The sequence below is a fragment of the Taudactylus pleione genome, unplaced genomic scaffold (genome assembly GCF_031769625.1).
Source record: "Taudactylus pleione unplaced genomic scaffold, aTauple2 ptg001339l, whole genome shotgun sequence".
Lineage (NCBI taxonomy): Eukaryota > Metazoa > Chordata > Amphibia > Anura > Myobatrachidae > Taudactylus > Taudactylus pleione.
The window spans coordinates 3,278,615-3,301,581 of NW_028285739.1; the positions used below are offsets into that span (position 1 = coordinate 3,278,615).

The 22,967-nt window shown below is 41.7% G+C and overlaps 1 protein-coding gene across 1 annotated transcript in view; it reads left to right on the forward strand.

Moving 5' to 3' along the window:
• STAP1 (signal transducing adaptor family member 1) overlaps positions 1-21,324 on the forward strand; it is a 146,439-nt gene extending 125,115 nt beyond the window's left edge. The window contains exons 9-11 of the mRNA XM_088463303.1: positions 5,461-5,589; positions 16,513-16,570; positions 20,733-21,324. Of these exons, the coding sequence (XP_088319429.1) occupies positions 5,461-5,589; positions 16,513-16,538 (155 nt within the window). The 3' untranslated portion in view covers positions 16,539-16,570; positions 20,733-21,324. The remainder of the gene's footprint in view (positions 1-5,460; positions 5,590-16,512; positions 16,571-20,732) is intronic.
• Positions 21,325-22,967: the final 1,643 nt, after the last annotated feature.

Sequence of the window (22,967 nt, forward strand, 5' to 3'; positions counted from 1 at the left end):
CAAAGGTTACTATTAGCCCCTCATTACCTAATACGTAGGTTGTAGCTACAATGGCAATATATTAACTAATTCTTACATATGAGGTAAGTAAAATCACCATGGCAAAACATACTGAAAAAAAAAAAAAAATATATATATATATATATATATATATATATATATATACATAAAAACATATATCCCAAAAAACTAACAAAATATAAAAAGAAACATAATGAAAAATATTATATATATATAGCCAAAGGGAACACATTGTACAATAGAAATCACATTGCATCTGCCCATTAAGATTCAGTATTCTGATAAATATTCTAAAGTATCATAATATAATGGACAAAACCCCATTTTAGTTGGATTTAATAACATATATAAAATTGCAAAAAAAGAACCCCAGCAGAAGAATAAATGAACAGATTTCTCTATCCATATAATGCATGTTTCTAAAGGTGAGATCCCACATCTCTATCAACATATGTATTACCAAATCCTATTTGTGGTTTATATACTTAAGAAAAAGAAAAATACACCAGAGAGAGAGAGTGTGACAGGCAAATAATAAATTGACTTTGTACTACACATAGTGGCTTGATATCCTATACAGAATAGATATGGCAGCAGGAGAGTACTGATAACTAATGGACTTAAAATGGATATTTGTATAGGGATGGAGAGGAACCTCTGGGTAACAGATGTTATTGTCTATTATGGGTCTGTGCGGAATATTACTGTTGATCAAGATATTTTGCTTTAAAGAATATGAGAAGGAGAGATGTTGAAGGCTCCCCTATTATATTAGATTCAACTGACCAAGTACCTCTGGAAATGTTGGAGTCCCTGAGGGTGGAGAATGGAGAGAAACCCGAAAATATTGAACTGATTTATGATGTAAGACGAAGGGGAAATATATTTAAGAACCCCTCGGAGTTCTATCCTCTCCAATACCATGGGCCATTTGTGGAGAGTTTTTACGCTTCCACTATGGAAGACTTTAGGAATCTTTGCAGAAAAAATGAATGAAAAAAGAAGGAGAATAAGGTGAGAGACAAGTTATCTAGTAGACAGAGACTGGCTTTGAGGAAACTAATGGCAGAAAAAAATCTGATCATAAAGCAGGCAGATAAGGGGGGCGGTCGTAATACAAAACAGGCAAGATTATATGGATGAAGCAAATAGACAGCTGAGTAACAAAATGTTTTATAAAAATCTTTCTAGTGACCCCCATATTGAAATTTCAAAAAGAGTTAAAGGATCTTTTAGATCTGGCCCTAGAAAGAAAAGTATTATCCAAAGATACGTGGCAATTTTTATTCACAGCGCACTCACTGATCCCAATATACTATCACTTGCCAAAAATCCACAAATGCATGTCCGCACCACCCGGTCGACCGATTATTTCGGGGATAGGATCGATGACGACCAACTTGTCATATTTTGTGGACTCACATTTACATGATTTTGTAATTAATCCAACATCATATACTAGGGACACGATGCATTTTTTACGTAAAATCACTGACCTAGAGTGGAAAGATTCATATAAGTTAATAACATGCAATGTAGAATCGTTATATACTAATATTCCACATGAACAAGGCATATCAGCGGTAAAGTATTTCTTACAGCAGGACTCACAATTATCGGATTCCTTACGTGAATTTATTTTGTTGGCAATTAGGTTTATTTTGCAACACAATTATTTTTGTTTAGATTCACGGTTTTACTTACAGACACACGGCACGGTGATGGGAACCTGGTTCCCCCGAGTTTCGCCGACCTCTACATGGGGCGCTTAAAGGAGCGGTACATTTGAGGGGGCGAATTCGGGGCGAACCTTGTTCTTTACGGCAGATACATAGATGATTTATTTTTTATTTGGGATGGTGACGCACAATCGATTACACATTTTGTTGATTACTTAAACACTAATGATTTTGGTTTAAAATTCACGAGCATTTGGAGCGACACTTCTATTAATTATTTGGATATCACTATTAAGATTGAAGATAATAAAATATGCACCTCTACATTCACTAAAAATGTAGATTGTAATAAATATTTAAATTATAAAAGTTGCCACAACAAATGTTGGAAACAAAATATCCCAAAGGGGCAATTCTTGCGTTTACACAGGAACTGCTCGGATTTAGAAAATTTTCACGAGCAATCCAAGGTTTTATATAGGGCTTTTTTGGAACAGGGTTGTCCTAAGAAATTATTAGATGAGGCTTTAGAGGGATCCATGAAGGCAGATAGATTTGAACTTTTGAAAGATAGGACTCTACAATTAACCAATAAAGATGATGAGTTTCTGGACATAGACAATAGGTCTATGGCCTTTATAACAAAATATAATACATGTGCCCTAGAAATCAGAAGGATTATTAATAAAAATTCCTCCCATCTTAAAAGAGATAAATTACTGGCAGAAGACTTTGAAGGTGGTAGCAAAGTAGTCTTCAGAAAAGCGGACAGTTTAAAAACTAAATTAGCACCTAGCCTACTCAAAAAACAAGGAAGCATGCCTGGAGGTGACTCTAGTCTGATGTGGTTGGCTCCCAAACCAAAAGGTTTTTTCAGATGTGGACGTAACAACTGTCTCACATGCCCACATGCGGACAATAAAAGAGACATTATAGTGTCATTCACAGACCAGAGTACATTCAAGATTGAATCTTTTTTAAATTGTCAGTCAAATTATGTGATATACATTATTACATGTGGTTGTGGGATGCAATATGTGGGCTGTACCACCCGGACTTTGAATGTCAGATTCCTGGAGCACAGACGAAGTGTGTTAAAAAATGTAAAAACACACAGTCTTCCCAACCACATCTCGACATGTCCCTCTGGTGATATTAAAAACATCAAAGTATTAGCCATAGAACAAATTAAACCAACGGTTAGAGGAGGAGACAGATTTTGGGCTTTATGTAGAAAAGAGGCCTTCTGGATATATAGACTAGAAACATTAGTCCCAGGTGGTCTTAATGACCAAATTGAATTAAATGGATTTTAATCCATTTTCAGCATAGGATTTCTAGGGTAATACATAGGAGATATTATGTGCATGCACTCACGCAGTTTATCGTGTGTGTTTGTATGTCTATTTTTATGTGTATGTATGTTAGTATATCTTTATATACAGACCCATAATAGACAATAACATCTGTTACCTAGAGGTTCCTCTCCATCCCTATACAAATATCCATTTTAAGTCCATTAGTTATCATTACTCTCCTGCTGCCGTATCTATTCTGTATAGAATATCCAGCCACTATGTGTAGTACAAAGCCAAATTATTATTTGCCTGTCACACTCTCTCTGGTTTATTTTTCTTTTTCTTATGTATATAAACCACGAAATAGGATTTGGTAATACATATGTTGATAGAGATGTGGGATCTTACCTTTAGAAACATACATTATATGGATAGAGAAATCTGTTCATTTAGTCTTCTACTTGGGTTCTTTTTCTTACAATTTTATATATGTTATTAAATCCAACTAACATGGAGTTTTGTCCATTATAGGATGATACTTTAGAATATTTATCAGAATACTGAATTTTAATGGGCAGATGCAATGTGATTTCTATTGTACAATGTGTTCCCTTTTGCTCTGATTATATATATATATATATATATATATATATATACACATATATATATATAAAATATTTTTCATTATGTTTCTTTTTATATATTGTTAGTTTTTTGGGATATATGTTTTTATATTTATTTATATTTTTCAGTATGTTTTGCCATGGTGATTTTACTTACCTCATATGTAAGAATTAGTTAATATATTGCCATTATAGCTACGACCTACGTATTAGGTAATGGATGTCTAACACAGGGGGTGTTACTTCTGAGGAAACAGCCTGCTCCATACGGCTGAGAAACGCGTCAAGATACACTCCCTTCATTTGCATGCATCAGTGACGCTTTGGCAGGAAGCCTAGCTCTGACCCACCAGCTCTACCGTTTCCATCCGTGGGATTCCCTGGGACTCCTCAGTCACGTGACACACTAACACGTCGGCAGTCACGTGCCCGGACATCGGCTGTCCATTTGCCATTGTCAACACAGCAGTGTGGCGCCACACACGTAGGACACTCGGACCCAGGCACGGTGAGGATTACTGTACGAGGAGGCACAGAGATGGGGAGACAGGACGGGGCAGCGGTGCAATCAACCCGCAAAGACACGTGTGCCCGCACAGTTCCCCATTGCGAGTGCAGCGCTGCACCACGTGAGTACTTAGTCTGTGGAACAATTCCAGAGAGCCGTGCACGGCCAGACAATACTAGACAGTACTGTGGTTGGTAGCTGCATACAGGGCGCTGTATGGTCTAATTTTCATCCTTTATACCATATCATTGGATGAGGACTGGTGGTGTTCACCACATTGGTGTGATTAAGTTTTATCTGGATACAGTAACTTATCCTTCTTTATATTCATAATCAGTACCCTAACCCTGCAGTGGGATACAACGGTACCCATTTAAGTTGACGGCTTATACACATTTCGGATCTTCATTTTAGATCTTTATTGGACTGTGCACTGTGATTCTGCAGACTAGGGATTTTATGTTTTTTTATATGTATGTGAGTATTTGCTGTTATATCGATATTGTGTTTAAGTCACTGGTGCTCAATATTAACTTTTTAACTGTGAATACACAGTTATATCGATATTGTGTTTAAGTCACTGGTGCTCAATATTAACTTTTTTAACTGTGAATACACAGTGGTCATATCTCCTACAGAGATTTTTATAATATTCATTAAATATATGTGTTTTACTTTTCACATTTGTGCTCTTTTTGGTCAGCGCTTCTCTATCCACCTTTTTAGTTTCATATCTGTTCATTGGCTGTGTAGCACAGCCAATGCGATATGTCTGTGAACTACGTTGTTCACAGACATATCGTCTGTACACACTGGCCGATGGGGGCACGATATATTGGCCGATCAATTGATCGACCAATGTATCGGCCAGTGGGTACCCAGCATTACACATCAGAGGAAAGGTATCCTGTTACTGCATGTGAAGGAAGCAATCTGTAATTTATTATTGCCAAGAAAAATAGTGATAAGAAATTATAATTATTGGGCCAAGTCCCAGTAATGAATAAATATGCCCCTAAGTGTGGTCAGCACATAAACATAACAAGGAAAAAAATTGATAATAAACACTTGCAATAATTCTAGAAACTATTTAAATTTGTTATTTAGACTTACCAAGGAAGCATCTAGTAGCACTGTGTTAATTTGCTTACGTTGTCCATTGTTGCCTATTATTACCCAGAAGCCACGTGTTGTTGAATTAAATTAAAGTATTACATGTGAAACAGGGTGAAGAAAATCCTTTCTACCTGGCACAACAGCAGACTGGTTGTCATCTATTCACAGGGACACAGATCATTTATTTCAGGAACCCCTTTGTCATTCCCTTTCAGATTACACTGTAAAAGAAAGTGAAGTCCAGAAGAATTTTCCTCAGTCAAAAACAAGAATGTTAGCGAAACAATTGTCACAAGACTTAAATAAACAATTTCAGCGTGGAAGTGAGAATTCGTATATGAATGGTGATCATTTGCGTTATTTATTTTGTTAATATTATCATGTTAAGACCTTTGCAGTAAACATCATTTGGCATTCAAGTGTTTTACAAAAGAATAGCACAAGGTTTACTCAATTTATAATCCCCTTTATTTGTCCGTAAAAGGATAGTAAAGCATACAAGCATAGAGTTAGTACAGGGATTATGCTGCTTCATACACAAGTCTACAGCAATAGCAACAGACATAGTAAAAATAACATGTCACCATAATTTTGTTACCTTATTATTATTATTATTATTATTATTACAAAATCCCTTCAGTGCTTGTATTTTATAACCTCTATGATTAAATGTGTGAAGATGCCATAGGAAGTATAAATCCAATTGCTCATTTCTTTTCCATACATAGTTTTGTCCATATCAGCCCTATGGATTAATACAATTTAAACTGTTTGCATTTTTATCTAAATAAAACTCAGACCATACAGCGTGTACTCATTGTACTTGAACAAACAAACAGACACAATTGCACCAAGCAATCACGATCATTAGTGTTTTGTTCCTACATGACTCATTTCCTTGGCTCCTCAAGGTGCATATCCACTAGCAGATGAGGTAATGACTGTACGATTACGACATTGTAATCATACAGTCGTTCCTTATCCACTGTATGCCTACACTGAACGATATGACCGCTCAGTGTAGGCACCCTTCCTCGTCCACGAACATGGTCAGTCTGTCCTTATCGGCAGACTGACAGTCATATTCAGCTGATGATTGATGTCGGAAACGACAAGCGGGAGCGCGTATCGCTGGTCATTTCTAACATTATAGTGCACGATTTGTGCATGATTAATGAGCGACTGAACGATTATGATGTCGTACTCGTTCAATCGCTCATTTATATCTGCTAGTGGATTTGCATGTTTGACAATATCTGGTGGTTCCAATCGTAACACTTAAATATCAAAGATAATTAAATATGACCACATTACAAATTAGAAATTTCCTTATATATTCAAAGCCATACAATTTGAGATACGGCTTAATTTGAATATCAGATACATAATGCAATAAATATACTGTACTTGTAAATACATGAAGACTTTAATGATAGAGCCAGGCATCTACTTCCCCTGCCCTGCACTGCACTGCAAGAGGTTCTGGCTGCCAAATGTCATGTGTACCTGCAAGGTCTTCCTAACTAACTGTGAGTAACTTTACACTTGCACTTCTTCTGTGTATACAAGTAAACATGGCCTTTGCTCTATATGCTAATCACTTTGGGGAACTGCTATGAACTGGTAAACTACTAACTATATGGTTTTGTTGTGTACACTAATCACAAATAAGCTTTGCTTTGCTGTATTGTTTGCTTTGGTTAGAAGTTTGCGGTGTCTACTAGTCACTGTGGCGGTTTTGCTGATTGTACTAATCACTATGCTTTGTAGTGTATATCATCAACCTGTACTATATGGGGACGCTGCTGTTTATATTTTCCACCACTAGACGTGTAGGGGTAAATTTACTAAGATGGGAGTTCCATTTAAGAAGTGATGTTGCTCATAGCAACCAATCAGATTCCAGGTATTATCTTCTAGAATGTGCTAGATAAATGAGAAGTAGAATCTGATTAGTTGCTATGGGCAACATCACTTCTTAAATAGAACTCCCATCTTAGTAAATTTACCCCTTAGTGTATATATTGGACACCAGAATGGGGCTCTGCTTCTATACATGCCAACAGAAAGATGTTTTTTTCTCACCAGAAAGGGTATTTCTTTGCATAAATGCCTTAGAGGCCAATGACTGATGAACCCAACCAATGCAACTTATGTTAAATAAAAACATAGACACAAATGTGCCATTAAAAACTGTTCAGCTTTATTTTAAATTTCAATGCCTTCATATCAGATGACAACAAACTTGCAGAGGCAATTGCTCATTCAAAGGCAAGTACATACTGTAGGTCAAACAAATCCTCAATATTATCAAAGCCTGGTTAGGAAACTAACGCCATTGATGCCAATAGGGAAATCAGCTAACGGTTATAATACAGGGGAGTGACCTATTAAGCAGCTCACTGGCCCCTCGGCTGCAGTTCTTTCCCGCCAAACTAGGCACTAACCCGGGGCAAAGCTCGCAACTGTAACTCAAACTAGACAATCTGAAATCTAAAAATACCCTCCAAAAAAGATTAAAACCATCAAAAACTTCCTTGAGTATAATAGCCAATCAGACTCCGAGGTGTCAGGGCAAAAATATGGTAAAATCCCTCGGGGCCCCACACGGAACGGTGACAGGTTGCATAAATCTCCAAACTCAAAAACAAGACAGAAAAATTATCAAAAGAAGATAACTAAGGTCACAACTCACCAGATATAACATTTATAAACATCGGTCTTCCAGCGTCTGAATCTCAGACGCCCAAGAGAAGCGGTAGTTATTGGCGACCCCAGTGCGGAACGAATGGGTACCATAATCTACAGGGACAGCCAGAGTAACCTAATAGAACTCAGGAAGACCCAACAAAACTGGTAGACTGTAAACGGAGTACCATCAAGGTCCATCGACCAAACAGCCTCAACCTGAGGCCTGGACAACAAGTAGACCTGTGACAGTCACACCGGGTTTATCCAGGAGTCAGCACAAGGATGCAGAAAGATTGACCACAACCCACCTGATCGGTCTTGGAGCAACAAGTCAGCCACCAGGGACATGTGATATCAGCAAAGCAAGGGCAGCATGCTTCGAGAAGGAAACAAGCTCGCCAATGCAAACAGCCCCGTGAAAGATATTCTAATGGCAAGCTGACACAAAGGAGACTCATACAAGAAAGAGCAAACAACCATATGGGCTAACACCAATCGCACCAGCAGAGACTGGATAATAGGACACCTGCAATCTTTCTGCACCGGCCCCAGCTGCGCCCAGTTCTTCATAGGCTACCTAACTAAGAAACTTCTGGTGAAGTCATAGTGCCCGCACAGGCACAAGAAAAACAAAATTCTTGTGAGCAACTGCTACACAACTGCACAAGATTTCCAAGCCGAGTACAGGCTCTGAACAAACTAAAGTAAAAAGGGCCTTACCTTTCACACACTTGTGAGCCAAGTAGGCCAGCCACTGACTCCATGCTGCATGGTAGGATCTAAGGGTCCCAGCTGCAATAGAGCACTCAGCTAACCCTTCCAGTCCAGTCAGATTACTTGCCAACAGTAAGAGGAGCACACGTCACTATACAAGGCTGCAGCAGGAATGAGAGCCCTAAACATAGCCTACTGAAACTGAGACAAAGCATACACCACAGAATTACACACCCCAGGGATGTGGCGCACCATAAAGTTGATGTCACTCTCCAGACACCAAAGCAGTAGCTGCACCCGGAGCCAAAGAACCAGCAACAATGCAGATTGCTGCCGGTTATCAGCTTACACGGCTCCCTGGATGTCGCACCAGGTGCTTGTACTACAATTCCAGTGCCACTACAATGCTCCAACAGCAGAAGGTTCTTGGTGAGCCCACTGGACACCCGCTCCTCCAGCCAGGCAGCTGCTGTGCAAGAAGCCTTCAAGTGCGCACTGAAAGTCGTCGCCCCCACCGCATCAGCGAACAGCTAATTGTTGCACATTAGACAATGGGGGAGAGGGACAAAAGTACACCCCATTCAAATCAGTGAGAAGGGCATTCCACACCTGGAGGCAGAAAGCCGAATTAAGTGGTGAGCCTTCCAGACACCAACAGTCGCAGACTGCAGTTTCTGGCAAAACTGGTATAACACAGCACGCAAAATTAAAAAGCCCCAACAAAGACTGCCCATAATACAGCAAAAAGTGAAGTGAATCGCGTCACGCAGCTTAGCTATCTTCTCCATCAGCAAACAGCAACAGCACGCCATGTTATCAATTTCAAAACCCAAATACAAAGGGCTAGTACAGGGACCTAGTAACTTATCTCCTGCTATAGGAACCCCAAACGTGGAGAAAAGGGCATGCAGGGAAAATTGCAATAACACGCATCGGGGTGAAATGGGTTGCCTGATGTAGAGAAAGAAGTCCAGTTAATGGCTGATACCCAACTTGCCGGTCCCCATCAATATACACCAGTGCGGGAAAGAACTAAAACATTCAAAAAAGGCGCACAAAACCGAGCAACTATGGGCAAGCAACAATATAGAATTCGTCCTCCAACTTGAAGCCCATGAATCGGAAAGAGTCCAGATGCAAAGGCAAAAGGCAAATTCCATATCAATCTTACCGAAAAGAGCCCCCAGGCAGAATGACTGGACAATGTACAAGGCAGCATCAAATAACTGATGACACAACTGAGCCACATCCAGCGGGATAGCATCATTTACTGAGACTCCCTCAGGATAAGACAGATGTTGGTTCAGATGGTACTTGCAGGGTGTCTTTTTCAGCACTTTGCCTACTGAGAAAAGAACCAAGTCAGGAAGAGGTGGCACAGCAAAGGGTCCTGCCATCCACCCCAGCCGCACACCTTTTGCTTGACTATGTAGTCAGGGCACCCACAATCCAGACCAGCATCCCGGCATTATCCCTAGGTCAGATGGAGAGGCCACAGTGAGGAGGGCAGCCCTTATCAACATTAGAAACGGGACCCGTCAGATAAGGGAGTGGAGGACACCTGTGACCCACACCGCCTCTCACCTTTAGAGCATCAATATCATCTCGGGTGACAATGGGGCTGAGCCCCAGCAGAATTAGAAGGCCCCCAATTCTGCAGGCCTGAGTCACTAGATAGACTAGGGACAAAGCACTCCCAGCAGAGGATCCGTGCACAGTGCTGGAGGCCTAGCCAGGATCTGACGAGAAACCGTGTGACCATGCTCCCCGCGGCCAGAGCTGTGACCTGAACTGTGTGTATGCACAGCCACCCGCATCGGAGGGACACGGCAGCCTGGTATCATTCATACCTCAGGACTCTCTGCCAGGCACCCTACCAGGCTTGTGCCTGCCGGAAGCAACATCTGCAGACATAACAGGCATCGTCATATTTGGTAAGGCCAGCCACAGAGAAGGCTGGAGCCTCTGCTGTGCACAGCATTTCAGCTGCAATGCCCATGGGAGATGCCCCAAAAAACACTCTGGCAGGACAGCCACCCACCAGGCAGGATGACGCTGAGAGAGTATACACGGAAGAGGCAGATAGTAGCAGAAAGCACACAGAAACAGCGCAAAGGCCGGTAACCAATTAGCCCCCATCACTTTTCTCATAAAACAAAAAACTGTGCTGTTATCGCTATTTTCATTATTGGGCTATCCAATTACAGCCCATATTTTCTTGACAAAAATGTCCAGTTTCATAAAAAAACACAAAAAACACATAGGGTACATGAAACCTTTGTGTTTTCAAAATCGCCAACACGAAAATGGGACTGTCCGATGCTTAGGAGGCTAATTGGATACCGGCCAAAGTAAGTAACAAAACACTTGCCGTTTCACATGGAAAACTCTGAAAAGGGGCAGCTTCCTGCTCGTTATGAAATGTATATGTAACCTAAACCCCACCCCTGCTCCTAACTATTGGCTAGCAACCAAACAAAACCTTAACCCCTAACCAACCTTCAACTGTGTATTCTGTCTGTACCTAGCCTATGGGTTTAAGGTCCTTCCTGCACACAGTGGTGCCCTCCATCGTCACTAGTTGCTTTGATGAGCATCATTTGCTGGCTCGTGATTTAGTTTGCTTTACATTGAATGAACATTTGAGTAAAAAAATGCAGATGAACATAACAAGAAACAGCATTCATTTGTAAGGCTTTATCATCTAATTAATGCATACTGTATGTGACCAGATGGTCTCGTCTCATCAAGTGATTGCAGATTGTTTTAATACTACTGGATCCTGGGGTATTAGGGATTACCTCTTACCATCAGTAACCACCTTTTACTGACTCTGCCCACTGTGCCATGGGCGTGTAACTTTGCTGCCACCACTAAGCTCCTTCACTGGCACCTGGACCCGCTTATTCCAGCCAGGGTCCTATACTGTCACATGGAACCACTTGTCCCAAGCTCCTACCTTCGGCACTTGGAACTGCCTACTGCTGGGTATGTGTGGACACTCTGCTGCCACACCTCCTGATGGGTGTAGGCTGGTTCCCACTGATCCCTCACCATGAACCAGACCCTGCATGGTAGCTGGCAGAGGGCTTGAGCTTGAAAACACTGGGCTCAATCCAGGACAGCAGGAGAACGGAATATAATTTGACCCAATTCTGTTGTCACAGGATACAGATGCAGTCATCTTGGAGGCAAGATGCTTATTGCTCCAAAAATCCCCCAAAAGACTTATCTCCCTTTGCAAGTATTGCTTGGGGGTATAGCATACAGATGTTCACAGCAGTACAACTCTTCTTAATGTCACAGAAGGTATACACTTTCAGATCACGCAAACTCGTCTATTAATCTGGTTCAACTACCACAACGGGTAAGACCACGGGAAGCAATCGGGAAGCCGACTGCCTATATACCGGCAGCCGGCTTCCCGACTGTCTTATCCCGGCATGGGTGAAATGCCGGGTGTCTAGATGTAGACGCCCGCATTTCCCCGACGCCGGGAGACCGGCGCCCGGCATCACGATCGTAGTGATGCCGGGCGCCGCGAGCGGACAGCCGCGGGGGGGGAGGGTTAGGTTTAGGGCTCCCGGGGGGGACTTAGGGTTAGGCACCCCACCCAGGAGGGTTAGGGTTAGACTAGGGGGAGAGGGTTAGGGTTAGGCACCCCCGGGGGGGACTTAGGGTTAGGCACCCCCCCGGGGGACTTAGGTTTAGGTAGCGGGGAAGGGGTTGGTTAGGGTTAGGCACTTAGAGGGGGGATTAGGGTTAGGCACTTGGGGGGGAAGTTAGGGTTAGGCACCCCTAAGGAGGGTTAGGGGGGTTAGGTTAGGTCAGTGGATACTTACCTATCCACGATCGGGATTTCCAGCGCTGTCGGGCTTCCGCTGCGTCGCACTCTGCTCCTGTCGGGCTGCCGCTGACGGGAGGTATTTCATATCCATTCCAAGACAACCCTGGGTCCCTTATCCTATGAAGCTATCTCACAAAATCTAAATGAATATATCTTACATTTCAAAGGGGCAAACCAAATTTCCTCCTTTTTAATAGATATACAAGCCAAAACCAGTTAGCTTTCCTAAAACCGAAAGTGGTTTAGCATACAGTATAACTGTCTCTTAAAATTTATATATAACTCACATTTCACAGGATCTGGTAAATTGCATTAATCCTTGCAAATATCAAAACAGTTTGGCTTTACCAACCTTAACACCTTCAGTTCTTAGGAAGTTCCACAATAAAGAATTTCTTAAAAACAAACAGTTTTTCCCCAAAGATGCGGGACAGTTTATATAGACATAGGAGACTCCCTAATCTGCATTTCAAAGAAAAGGCTTGTTCAGTCACCACCAAATCCCCACCTCTAGGCTAGGGCAATTACCATATCACTTCCTATGTGACAATTGTCCTATGAACATTTGGTTTTCAGATGCCAATGCCTTGTAAAACAGAATAGTTTTCAAACCTTCCTGTAAGTGCATAGTCCATACATGCGTTTGCACAACTGCGCACAGCGCATTAAATATAATATGTTAAATACATTATTAAATATACATTCACAGTACCAGGCGCCTACCGCCAACAGTTCATATGAAATGGTGCTGCATCACATGGAAATTAACCCTCTTAGTGCCACAGCCGCCATCTTGGTCATGTGGACGAGTCTCCGGTCATAACGTCCTAGAGGAATGTCAGTGCACAATGCAGCAGAGGTTGTCAAAGTGCGGGGTGGCAGGTTGGGTGAGATGGGGGGAGGTGTTCGAAAGGCAGATTCAGTATTAATCCATACCCTAGATCTCCCCTCCCTAACAAAAACATTTTCCTAATTTCTCTACCTTCTTATATTTATAATGTTTACATTTTGGAAAACAAAATAAATCATTTGGGAGACCAAAATGTAATCCTGCCTAATCTCTCTGGGAGGCCACATAAATATGTAATTCCCTGCAGTTTGTATCATTTCTCTTGCTATAAGATTGCTGCAGGCCCATCCAGCTAAACATCATGCCTGCTGTATGTTGTGCAATGTTGGGTGTAATAAGAGCTAGGGCTGAATATCAAACACTATGATATAATTGCTCCCCATCCCCCATGTCCCACCAACAATGCAGCATTCATGGATCAATTCTGCTGTGAAGATCGTTCTCAGGCAGTAAACTGCATGTGCCCGGACTACTTTGTGGGAATTACAGAATACCATTATCCTCGATTTGCTGATTAACATAATCAGCACCCACTTTTGACCATTAAATAATTTGTAAAAGGGAAATATTAACTCAGCTTCAAGATGGTTTGCATCTGTGCCCGGGCAGAATATAGTGAACAGAAAATATCAATATTCTTTTGGGTTATAGTTACTGGACCTACTAAGAACTACTTAGCCTGCCCACATTATATTTTCCATTACTATAAGCAAGCCTGACAATCAGGTGCAGGCTGTGTGAAGGTAGAGCAGTTGAAACAGCAGGGCATTTACTCCATGAGTCCACGTCATTTCTCCTGGGCAGGCACTCGGGTAAGTGCTTGTGAGGAAATTAGATGTTATGGAGAGGGTGATGACATTAGTAAGGTTTATCAGTGATCAGTAAGGCACTGCTCCTATTTTTGTCTGGGTTTAGGGGTGGCCTGACCAAAAATGAAAACACAAATGGTGGGTTCAGCTCAAAAACTTAGAAAATTTCTGCCGCACAGTGAATGTGTCTATAAAATGTATAAGGACCAGTGGCAAACGCATGATTTCTACAGAGGGGTTTCTAAATGCTCGATTTTAAAGCAAGTGTGGCCAGAACATGAAGAGGTCATAATCACCACTTAAGCACTTAATATACGTCATATGTAGTATAGTGTGTGTAATAATTCTGACATATACAGGACCAGTGATCACAGAAAGCCATTATATGCGTCAGTAGGGCCATCCTGTCCGAGGTGAATGTTTTTAATTCAGATGTGGGTTGTATTCCAGATCATTTGAGCTAGTTCGGGAATCTAGGTGGGGTCGGAAAGAGAACCTTGCTCTGCCCTGGACATAGATGTACAGTTTGTTTTCCTCATGTACTGGCTAGTTTATTATTAAACAGTATTAATAATTGACCCTATAGATGGTCTATATCAGTCCACCCCTAATAGTGCAGGTTTTCCAGATCTCCTGGTTGGTGCACAAGTATATTCATCAATGGCTAAAATATTTTAAAAGATCAGCAGGTGGTGCTAATTATTTCATTTGTGAGGGGATCTTGAAAAACTGGACACAGTCAATATACCGAAACATGGGATGCCAGCACTTAGAATACGGGCGCCAGAATCCTGACACCTGTCAGAATCCCGGCGTTGGCATTCCAAATGTTGGCATCCCGATGGTAAGTAAATGGGTTAGGGAGAAGGTTAGGCACTTTGGGTGGAGGGTTAATCTTAGGGTGCGGGGAGGGGGAGGTTAGGTTTAGGAACTGGGGGGGGTTAGGTTTAGGCACCGGGAAGAGAGTGCTAGGGTTAGAGAGAGGGGGAGGGTTAGGATAGGGTCGGTATCCTAACCCTGGCGGGATGCCGGCATCGGGATTCTGACTGCCGTGATCCCAAGCGCTGGCATCCCATAACCAATCCTTAAAAAATCATGCAAATCTAGTATTATATGCTACAGTATTTCTAGTGTTGTTATCCCCACCTGCATTTATTTTACATTGCCACCCAATGCTATATGCACCAGATTATCTCTGCACAGAAAGCATGCTTTACCAGATTTTTGCTTACAACACACCTCAACACAGATCCATACACTCCCTGAAGCATAAACCTTTTATACAGCAATGCTTCCAGACATCTTACCTTTCTCTCATTTCAAAAATAAATAATAAAAAAATAAAAGTATAACAAAACACAATGTGAGAACAATGGTAAACCTAATGCTAAAAAAAAATAAAATCTGTGTTGAAACTTTATTCCTCCCAATGTGAAATATGAAGGTATTAGCAGTCACCTCCATAAAAGAACACAGCGGTCAGGGGCGTTTTAAGAGATTGCCATATTACCAGAGACCTGCGCATGCCCAGTAGACTCTGTCACTAAACTAGAGTCTACTGCGGTGCCAGCGAGGATGTAGTCCGCACACAGGCTGCACAGGGTCCCCCTCCTCTCTGGCAACGCAGTAGACTCTGGCTTTGTGAGAGTCTACAATACTACTCTCCCACAAGTCAGGGTGGTTACGTGTGATCTCAGTGTCACCGCCCAGTTCCCACCCCTAGATGTGCTATTTCACGGCAAGACAGATCTGGCCAAGTTGCGCCAGGCTCAGAATAGAACAGACATATGTAAAGATGTGTAAGCATGCGCTCTATACATAAAATTGCCGTTTGTGTGAGCAGAAATGTTTTATGAGTACAGAGAATTATTTAAAAATATAAATAAAAAATAATAGACATCCATTTATCATTGTACATTTACTGTGATAACCTTCGTATTACTGATATTTACTTTTCTTGATGTGATAGTGTCTTAGCAACATAACATGAGAAAAAAAGTTAAGTGGGGGCTAACTTCACTTTTGTACAGTTCTCTAGCGGTCACATCTTTACAATATAATGTCTCTTACCAATAACCATTTTCTATACACTTTCTGTCCAGAAGCCCTGCCATGGACATAGATGTATGTGGTAATCTTTTCCCAAAAATCTGGTGGCTTGTTCACGTTTACTGTGCCTTAAATCTAAATAATCCAACAGACTACTAACATTATGGTATGCTCTTAGCCCTGTAGATTACTGTGTGCTCACTGCAACTGTAACCCTGTAGAGTACTGTAATGCTCCCTGTAGAGTACTGTAATGCTAATGGGTAACTGTGTGAACTGCAGTTTGTAATTCTCTCTCCTCTAATTAGTATTTCCAGGAAAGAAGAAATCATAACACTACTTAGAGACAAGAGAAATGTATAAATGGTAAGTCATTTCTAAACATACAATACGTTTTTACATAAAAGTGCAATAATCCTCATTAATTCAGAGTTAATTTGAAACAACAATTGGTTATTTAAAATCTCACTCTTGGATGTGTACAGTTTTATCCTGCTGGCATGGTACTGTATGGTACAGTAGAACATTTTCAAAATGTGTTACAATAGTGAGTTTATCATACAGGTCCAGAGATGTGGCTTTTGCCTTTTAAAAACTACCTAAAAGGTGCATACCTTTTTTCTGTAGAGCAGTACATGTTATTTGTCCACTGATTTGTGGTAAGATAACAGGTGATTTAGCCCCATTGCATTACAGTACCTCCCCTTTGTGTTTATTTCATAGCCAAGGGCAATAATCAGTTGCAAATTGTATTTGACTTGGGTGGGAATATAGTGCTGCCTATAGACACAAGTAGCAATGTTCACTTTCCTTATTGTCCCTAGCCAACACATATCATTGCAATATTTTCAACAAATTATGGGTGAGGAGATCTTCAGGTTCTCCAGATCCAGTCTGAGTTTTGTGAAGTTGAACAGTTGTATTTTTAATTTATACTCTATATGGCTGTATATTGATCTGGGGTCCCTTTAGACGTTCTAAGTGATCTTCCTTCAGATCTTTAAACATGATATTTCAACCTCACAAAGCAGAAAGCTCCATTACTGCAGGTCTTACATTTTGTATTGCCTTCAATCACATTCTCATAAATGGATTAGAAGAAAAAAAAATTATTTAAGAACATTTGAAAATCTAAGAATGATCTTTATTTATATTTAATTTCGGCCTTTCCTCAAAACTTTCCTCTATTGTAAATGTAGTATTTATATTGGATTTAATACATCTGGATTGCTTCTAGAATTCATTATTTGAAAGAACTAGGTGATATTTTGTTCCCATCAAAAAATTAAAAAAAAAGTGACTGACCACCTCTTCTTGTACGTTAAGGGAAGGACTGACCCATTTAAGCTTTGCAATACGTCATTAAGCTGAGAGTACAAAATTATTTTCTGTCCAAAAATCTGTGGTTTGTCTTCCTTTTATTTTACACCTACCTTTGATGAAAAGATTGTCTTGACATAAAACAAGAGAAAGAGGTTTGTGAAGTGGTAAGGAACGGTGTAAGGTTCAGTGAGCAGGTTCATAAAAGTGGTCCAGGTAATAGATCAAGGAGAATCTGTGGAGGATGATAAGTTCAAAGTATCAGGAATGTCCATAGCAAGAGTGAGGATCAGTGAGCCAAGACAGTTATCAGGGATAGCTGAAGTAGTCAAATCAGACGTCAGAGAAACACTGGAACAAGGCTGATAAGCTCAATAATCTGGCAGCAGTTGTGCATATTGCTTAACAGTTTAGGAGACAGGCTGATCTGAGCATACTCCCAACAGATGTGTAGAATACAATTTGTCTACAATATGGGCTGAGGTAAACAGCTGCCCCTGTGTGCAACTGACAGTACTACTGCTCCCACGCCAAGAGCAAAGTCTGAGGTGCAGGTGCACCTAGAGGGTTTAGAACCAGTTTAATCAAATTCTGCATTGATACATCTCATGATCCAGAAAAGACAGAGATGGAGCACAGTATCCAAGGACAACTTACAGATTTAAAAAAAGGTCCAACATTCAGCCAACTTGTAATATGGGTATCACAATTGTAAAATCAAAGTAGAGAGCCACACTTTTTGTTGAGTTGATTAGGAGGAACAGGATGGAATCTGCTGTGTTTATACAATGACAAGCGATACCCAGAGAATTACAAAAAGTCATCCAAAACTTGGAATCCTTGTTCGGAAACTATGCCCTCTGGTCATCCATGCAGTTGTTAGATCTATTAAAAATATGTGGGCAGTCTTTTTTTCTTTCTTTATGGTGCCTTTGCCAAAGTTGTGAGTGGGAAACGATGTCTTCCTCTGCTTGCATTTTTTATATTATAAAATATTTATAGCATAGGCCTATATTAAAATTCAACTACAGAGTTCCTTCCCTGCAGAGAAATATCTATTATCTGCTTTCCTTTAAATATGACCTACAGTACGACTTTGCAATGTAAGAAAACAGATCCAAAGATCACGAGGGAGTGGTGTACGAACAATTTCACGCCAAGAGGCTCCCAAATAACACATATACAAGATGACTTGGCATTCATGCCCGTTTGTTTACCTATCTACATATATAATGAAAACAAATTGATCCTTATTTTGAAAGTGTTCTTTTTAATTTTTGTTAATTTAGTTAACTAGGATAACATTCATGTGTTACAAATCCTCACAGTCTGTAATGAGAAGAGAGATCAGTGCTAACAATAGTAGCATGTGCTGGAATGTGTAAATGGAGAATTAATATACTGTACAATGTCAGCCAGCAGAAGTAAAATCAGGTAGTTTGATAAAAAAAAAAAAAAATCAAATAAAAATACATTTTGTTTTCTTCATGTCTGAGTTGCACGTAGTTGCAAATGTCACAGCATTTGCCTGCAGAATGGGCATGCTTGCAGTGCTCAGTAAGGGTTGGGCATGAAATCCCGGCTGTCGGAATGTCGCTGATCAACGGCATTCCAACAGCCAGAATCCTGACACCCATTGGAACAAACGGTAAGTGTTTTCCTAACCCTCCCTCCCAGATGCCTAACCCTAACCTCCCCCCCTAGTGCCTAAGCCGAACCTCCCCCTCTCCGCAACCTAAACCTAACACCCCTTCTACAGTGCCTAACCCTAACTCCCCCTTCCCCGCACTCTAATCCTAACACTCCCTCCCTGGTGCCTAACCCTAACCCTCCCCCTAGTGCCTAAGCCGAACCTCCCCCTCTCCGCAACCTAAACCTAACACCCCTTCTACAGTGCCTAACCCTAACTCCCCCTTCCCCGCACTCTAATCCTAACACTCCCTCCCTGGTGCCTAACCCTAACCCTCCCCCTAGTGCCTAAGCCGAACATCCCCCTCTCCGCAACCTAAACCTAACACCCCTTCTACAGTGCCTAAACCTAACTCCTCCTTCCCCGCACTCTAATCCTAACACTCCCTCTCTGGTGCCTAACCCTAACCCTCCCCCTAGTGCCTAACCCTAACACCGAACCCTAACCTACCCCTAACACCCCGATACTTACCTTCGGGAAGCCGCCGGTCGAGATACTGGTGCCGGGATGCAGACCTGTCGGGATTCGACCGCCGGTATATAGACCATCGGCATCCCGCACGCCGGGATGCCGACTACATGCCCTGAATATGGCCCACATTTTTCCATAAACTATTTCTATATGAATAAGTCCTAATTGAGAGTTGCACGCAAGCTGGCTGAAAGTGCGGAGCACTGCGCACTCGGAGATAAATGAGCTATTTAAAAGGATAGTTTATCAAATGAAAATGTACAAACTTTTTTCCTATTATCGCTGAGGGAATTCAACAATACCTTTTGTGAAAAATGGAAACCTGTTTTATAAATATTTTTTTGTGAACCAACCATATTTTAGAAGGGAAGCAATCGGGAAGCCGACTGCCTATATACCGGCAGCCGGCTTCCCAACTGTCATATCCCGGCAAGGGTGAAATGCCGGGCGTCTAGATGTAGACGCCCGCATTTCCCCGAACATGGGAGACCGGCGCCCGGCATCCCGATCGTAGTGATGCCGGACGCCGCAAGCGGACAGCCGCGGGGGGGGGAGGGTTAGGTTTAGGGCTCCCGGGGGGGACTTAGGGTTAGGCACCCCCCTGGGAGGGTTAGGGTTAGGCTAGGGGGAGGGTTAGGGTTAGGCACCCCCGGGGGGGACTTAGGGTTAGGCACCCCCCCCCCCGGGAGACTTAGGTTTAGGCAGCGGGGAAGGGGGTGGTTAGGGTTAGGCACTTAGAGGGGGGATTAGGGTTAGGCACTTGGAGGGGAAGTCAGGGTTAGGCACCCCTAAGGAGGGTTAGGGGGTTAGGTTAGCTTAGTAGATACTCACCTATCCACGATCGGCATTTTCAGCGTTGTCGGGCTTCCGCTGCTTCGAACTCTGCTCATGTCGGGAATCGAACCGCAAGCCATGCGGCCGGCGGTATTTCATACCCATTCCTTTTCGAGTATTAAGGTTAGGTGATGCCTCAAAAGTATATATGGTCTAATATAGAATACAGATATGTTTGGTACTAATGAATTAAACATGTTTTTGTTCTTTTAGAGTGCATCACTGTGGACCAAGAATTTCGGATAATACAATATTGAAGGAAATAATAAAAATCAATATTACATACCTGAACCAGCTGCAACAGACCAAAACTACTGTTTAACTGATATTTATCTTAAAGCCCAATATCTATGTGCACCAAACATCTTGTCTATATCTGTTGTGCTTAAAGATGATGTAAATAGGCATTTTAAGAATATTAAAATTGTGCAGAGAAAACTCATTGGCATACTGTCCTCTAATCACCCCATTCCTTTATACATGTAAGGACATAAGAGAAAGGTGCTAAAGACAATGCAATATAAGCTTAAAGGTCTCATATTACATAGCATATTGTAGAATTCCACCGATCACATAAAAAGTGCTACAATGCTGTTATCCATACAAACAAAATAAAAACAAATAATGAAATTACCAGAAATGGAAATTTGCTGTTAGATTATAACATTTTGTGTTTTACAAACTAGAACAAATGAATAACCATATTATAATATTAGTTTTTTATAAGCTGATTTCATATTTATTATATTTTTGAACAATTTGTAGACCATAGTAATTAAAAGAAGTACACTATTGATTAAATATTGATTGTGTTGCAAAGTCTATTTATTCTCAGCCATAAAAGGTTCTGAACCACTGAAAAATAACACTACAAAATATGATTCCATGGAGTAAGTCGGGTGTTTTACATGGACCAAAACCACTCAAGGAAGCCAAAATGTCATTTATGTGGTGCCTTCATCTCAATGTTCCCAATGCATTTGTCAAATGACTATTCCTATTATGTGGTTTATGTCTCTCATGCATTATAGCACAAATGCACTGTTTTTAAAATATAAAAAAAGGAACATAGGGGGTCATTCAGACCCACTCGCAAGCGGCAGTACGCTCGCAAGTGGGTCAATGTTCCCCACTGCGCATGCGCACGGCGGAGGGAGCTCCGTCGTGTGCATGCGCGAGACCCGGCAAGCGACGGGGATTCCTTCGCTCGGAGTCTCTCACCAAAGGGGGCGTGCTGTCGATGGTGACTGACAGCACGCCCCCTTTGGTGGGCGTGCCGGGGGCGTGGCTGCCAGACGGAGGCGTTCCCATGGGAACACCTACCGTCTGAAGCCGGCCCCACTGACATCACTAGTGATGTCAGTGGGAGTGATTTTGGCTCTGATAGAGCCAAAATCAGTCCAGGGCTTGTGGTTGAGAAACCCGATCGCAGGGTTTCACTCGCAAGTCCGATGGTCGCGATGGTCAAGACCATCGCGACCATCTTTTTGGACGCTCGTATATGCTGTGGGTGGTGACCCACAGCTATACGAGCGTCCAGGAGGACGCTCCATTTTCATGGAGGAGGGCCCTGATTCAGAGCGAGCGCTCTGGTCAGAGCGTCCGGCTCTGAATCAGGGCCATAGTCAGTGGTATAGCAACATGGAAACTATACAACACACCTGATACCGCACTCCTAAATAATCACCAGTAATTAAAAACATCAACCACTAATAAAAAAATTTAATAATTGAAGAATAAGAACAAAAATGGAAGCTCAAGAATCAGCAGACATTGTGAAATAACCTTGTATCCTGCTTTGGGAATTTGTCCAAATGATAAACCTTCCCTTAGCAAAATGTAACAGAAAATCCAGCAATATTCAGCAGAGGAGAGGGATAGAGGGGCTGTCAAAATAAGGGCAGATATTTACTCACAGTCCTTGGAAAGTGGATAAGGATATCCTGATTTATGAAACAAAAATCATGTCGTTTTACATTAGTGTGTGAATCAATAATTTCTGCTATACACAGTAGGAAACTGCAAATAGGCCTCTTGAAGTCTCACAGATTGAGACATCCCGTCCTTGAAACACAACATAACACAGTAGACGGATGGGTCAAATAACATGCTGGGTAAACTTAGGGTCGATTTACTAGAACTCCTTACAAAGTGGAAGTGTGCCCATAGTAGCCAATCAAAGTTTAGCTATCTAGAATGTACTAAGGGCCCGATTCAGACCTGCTCGCTAGATGCGTTCACTCGTAGCGAGCCGATGTTTGCAAACTACGCATGCATATAAGTCACAGTGCATGTGTGCGAACCAGTCTGTGCACACAGATGCCTCGCAAGAATGAGTGACAGGACGAGCCATTTGTGGGTGGTGACAGGGGTTGGCCAAGGGAAATGGTGGTTCGAACGCAGGCGTGTCTGGGCATCTTAATGCCGTTTCATAGGCGTGCATAATTA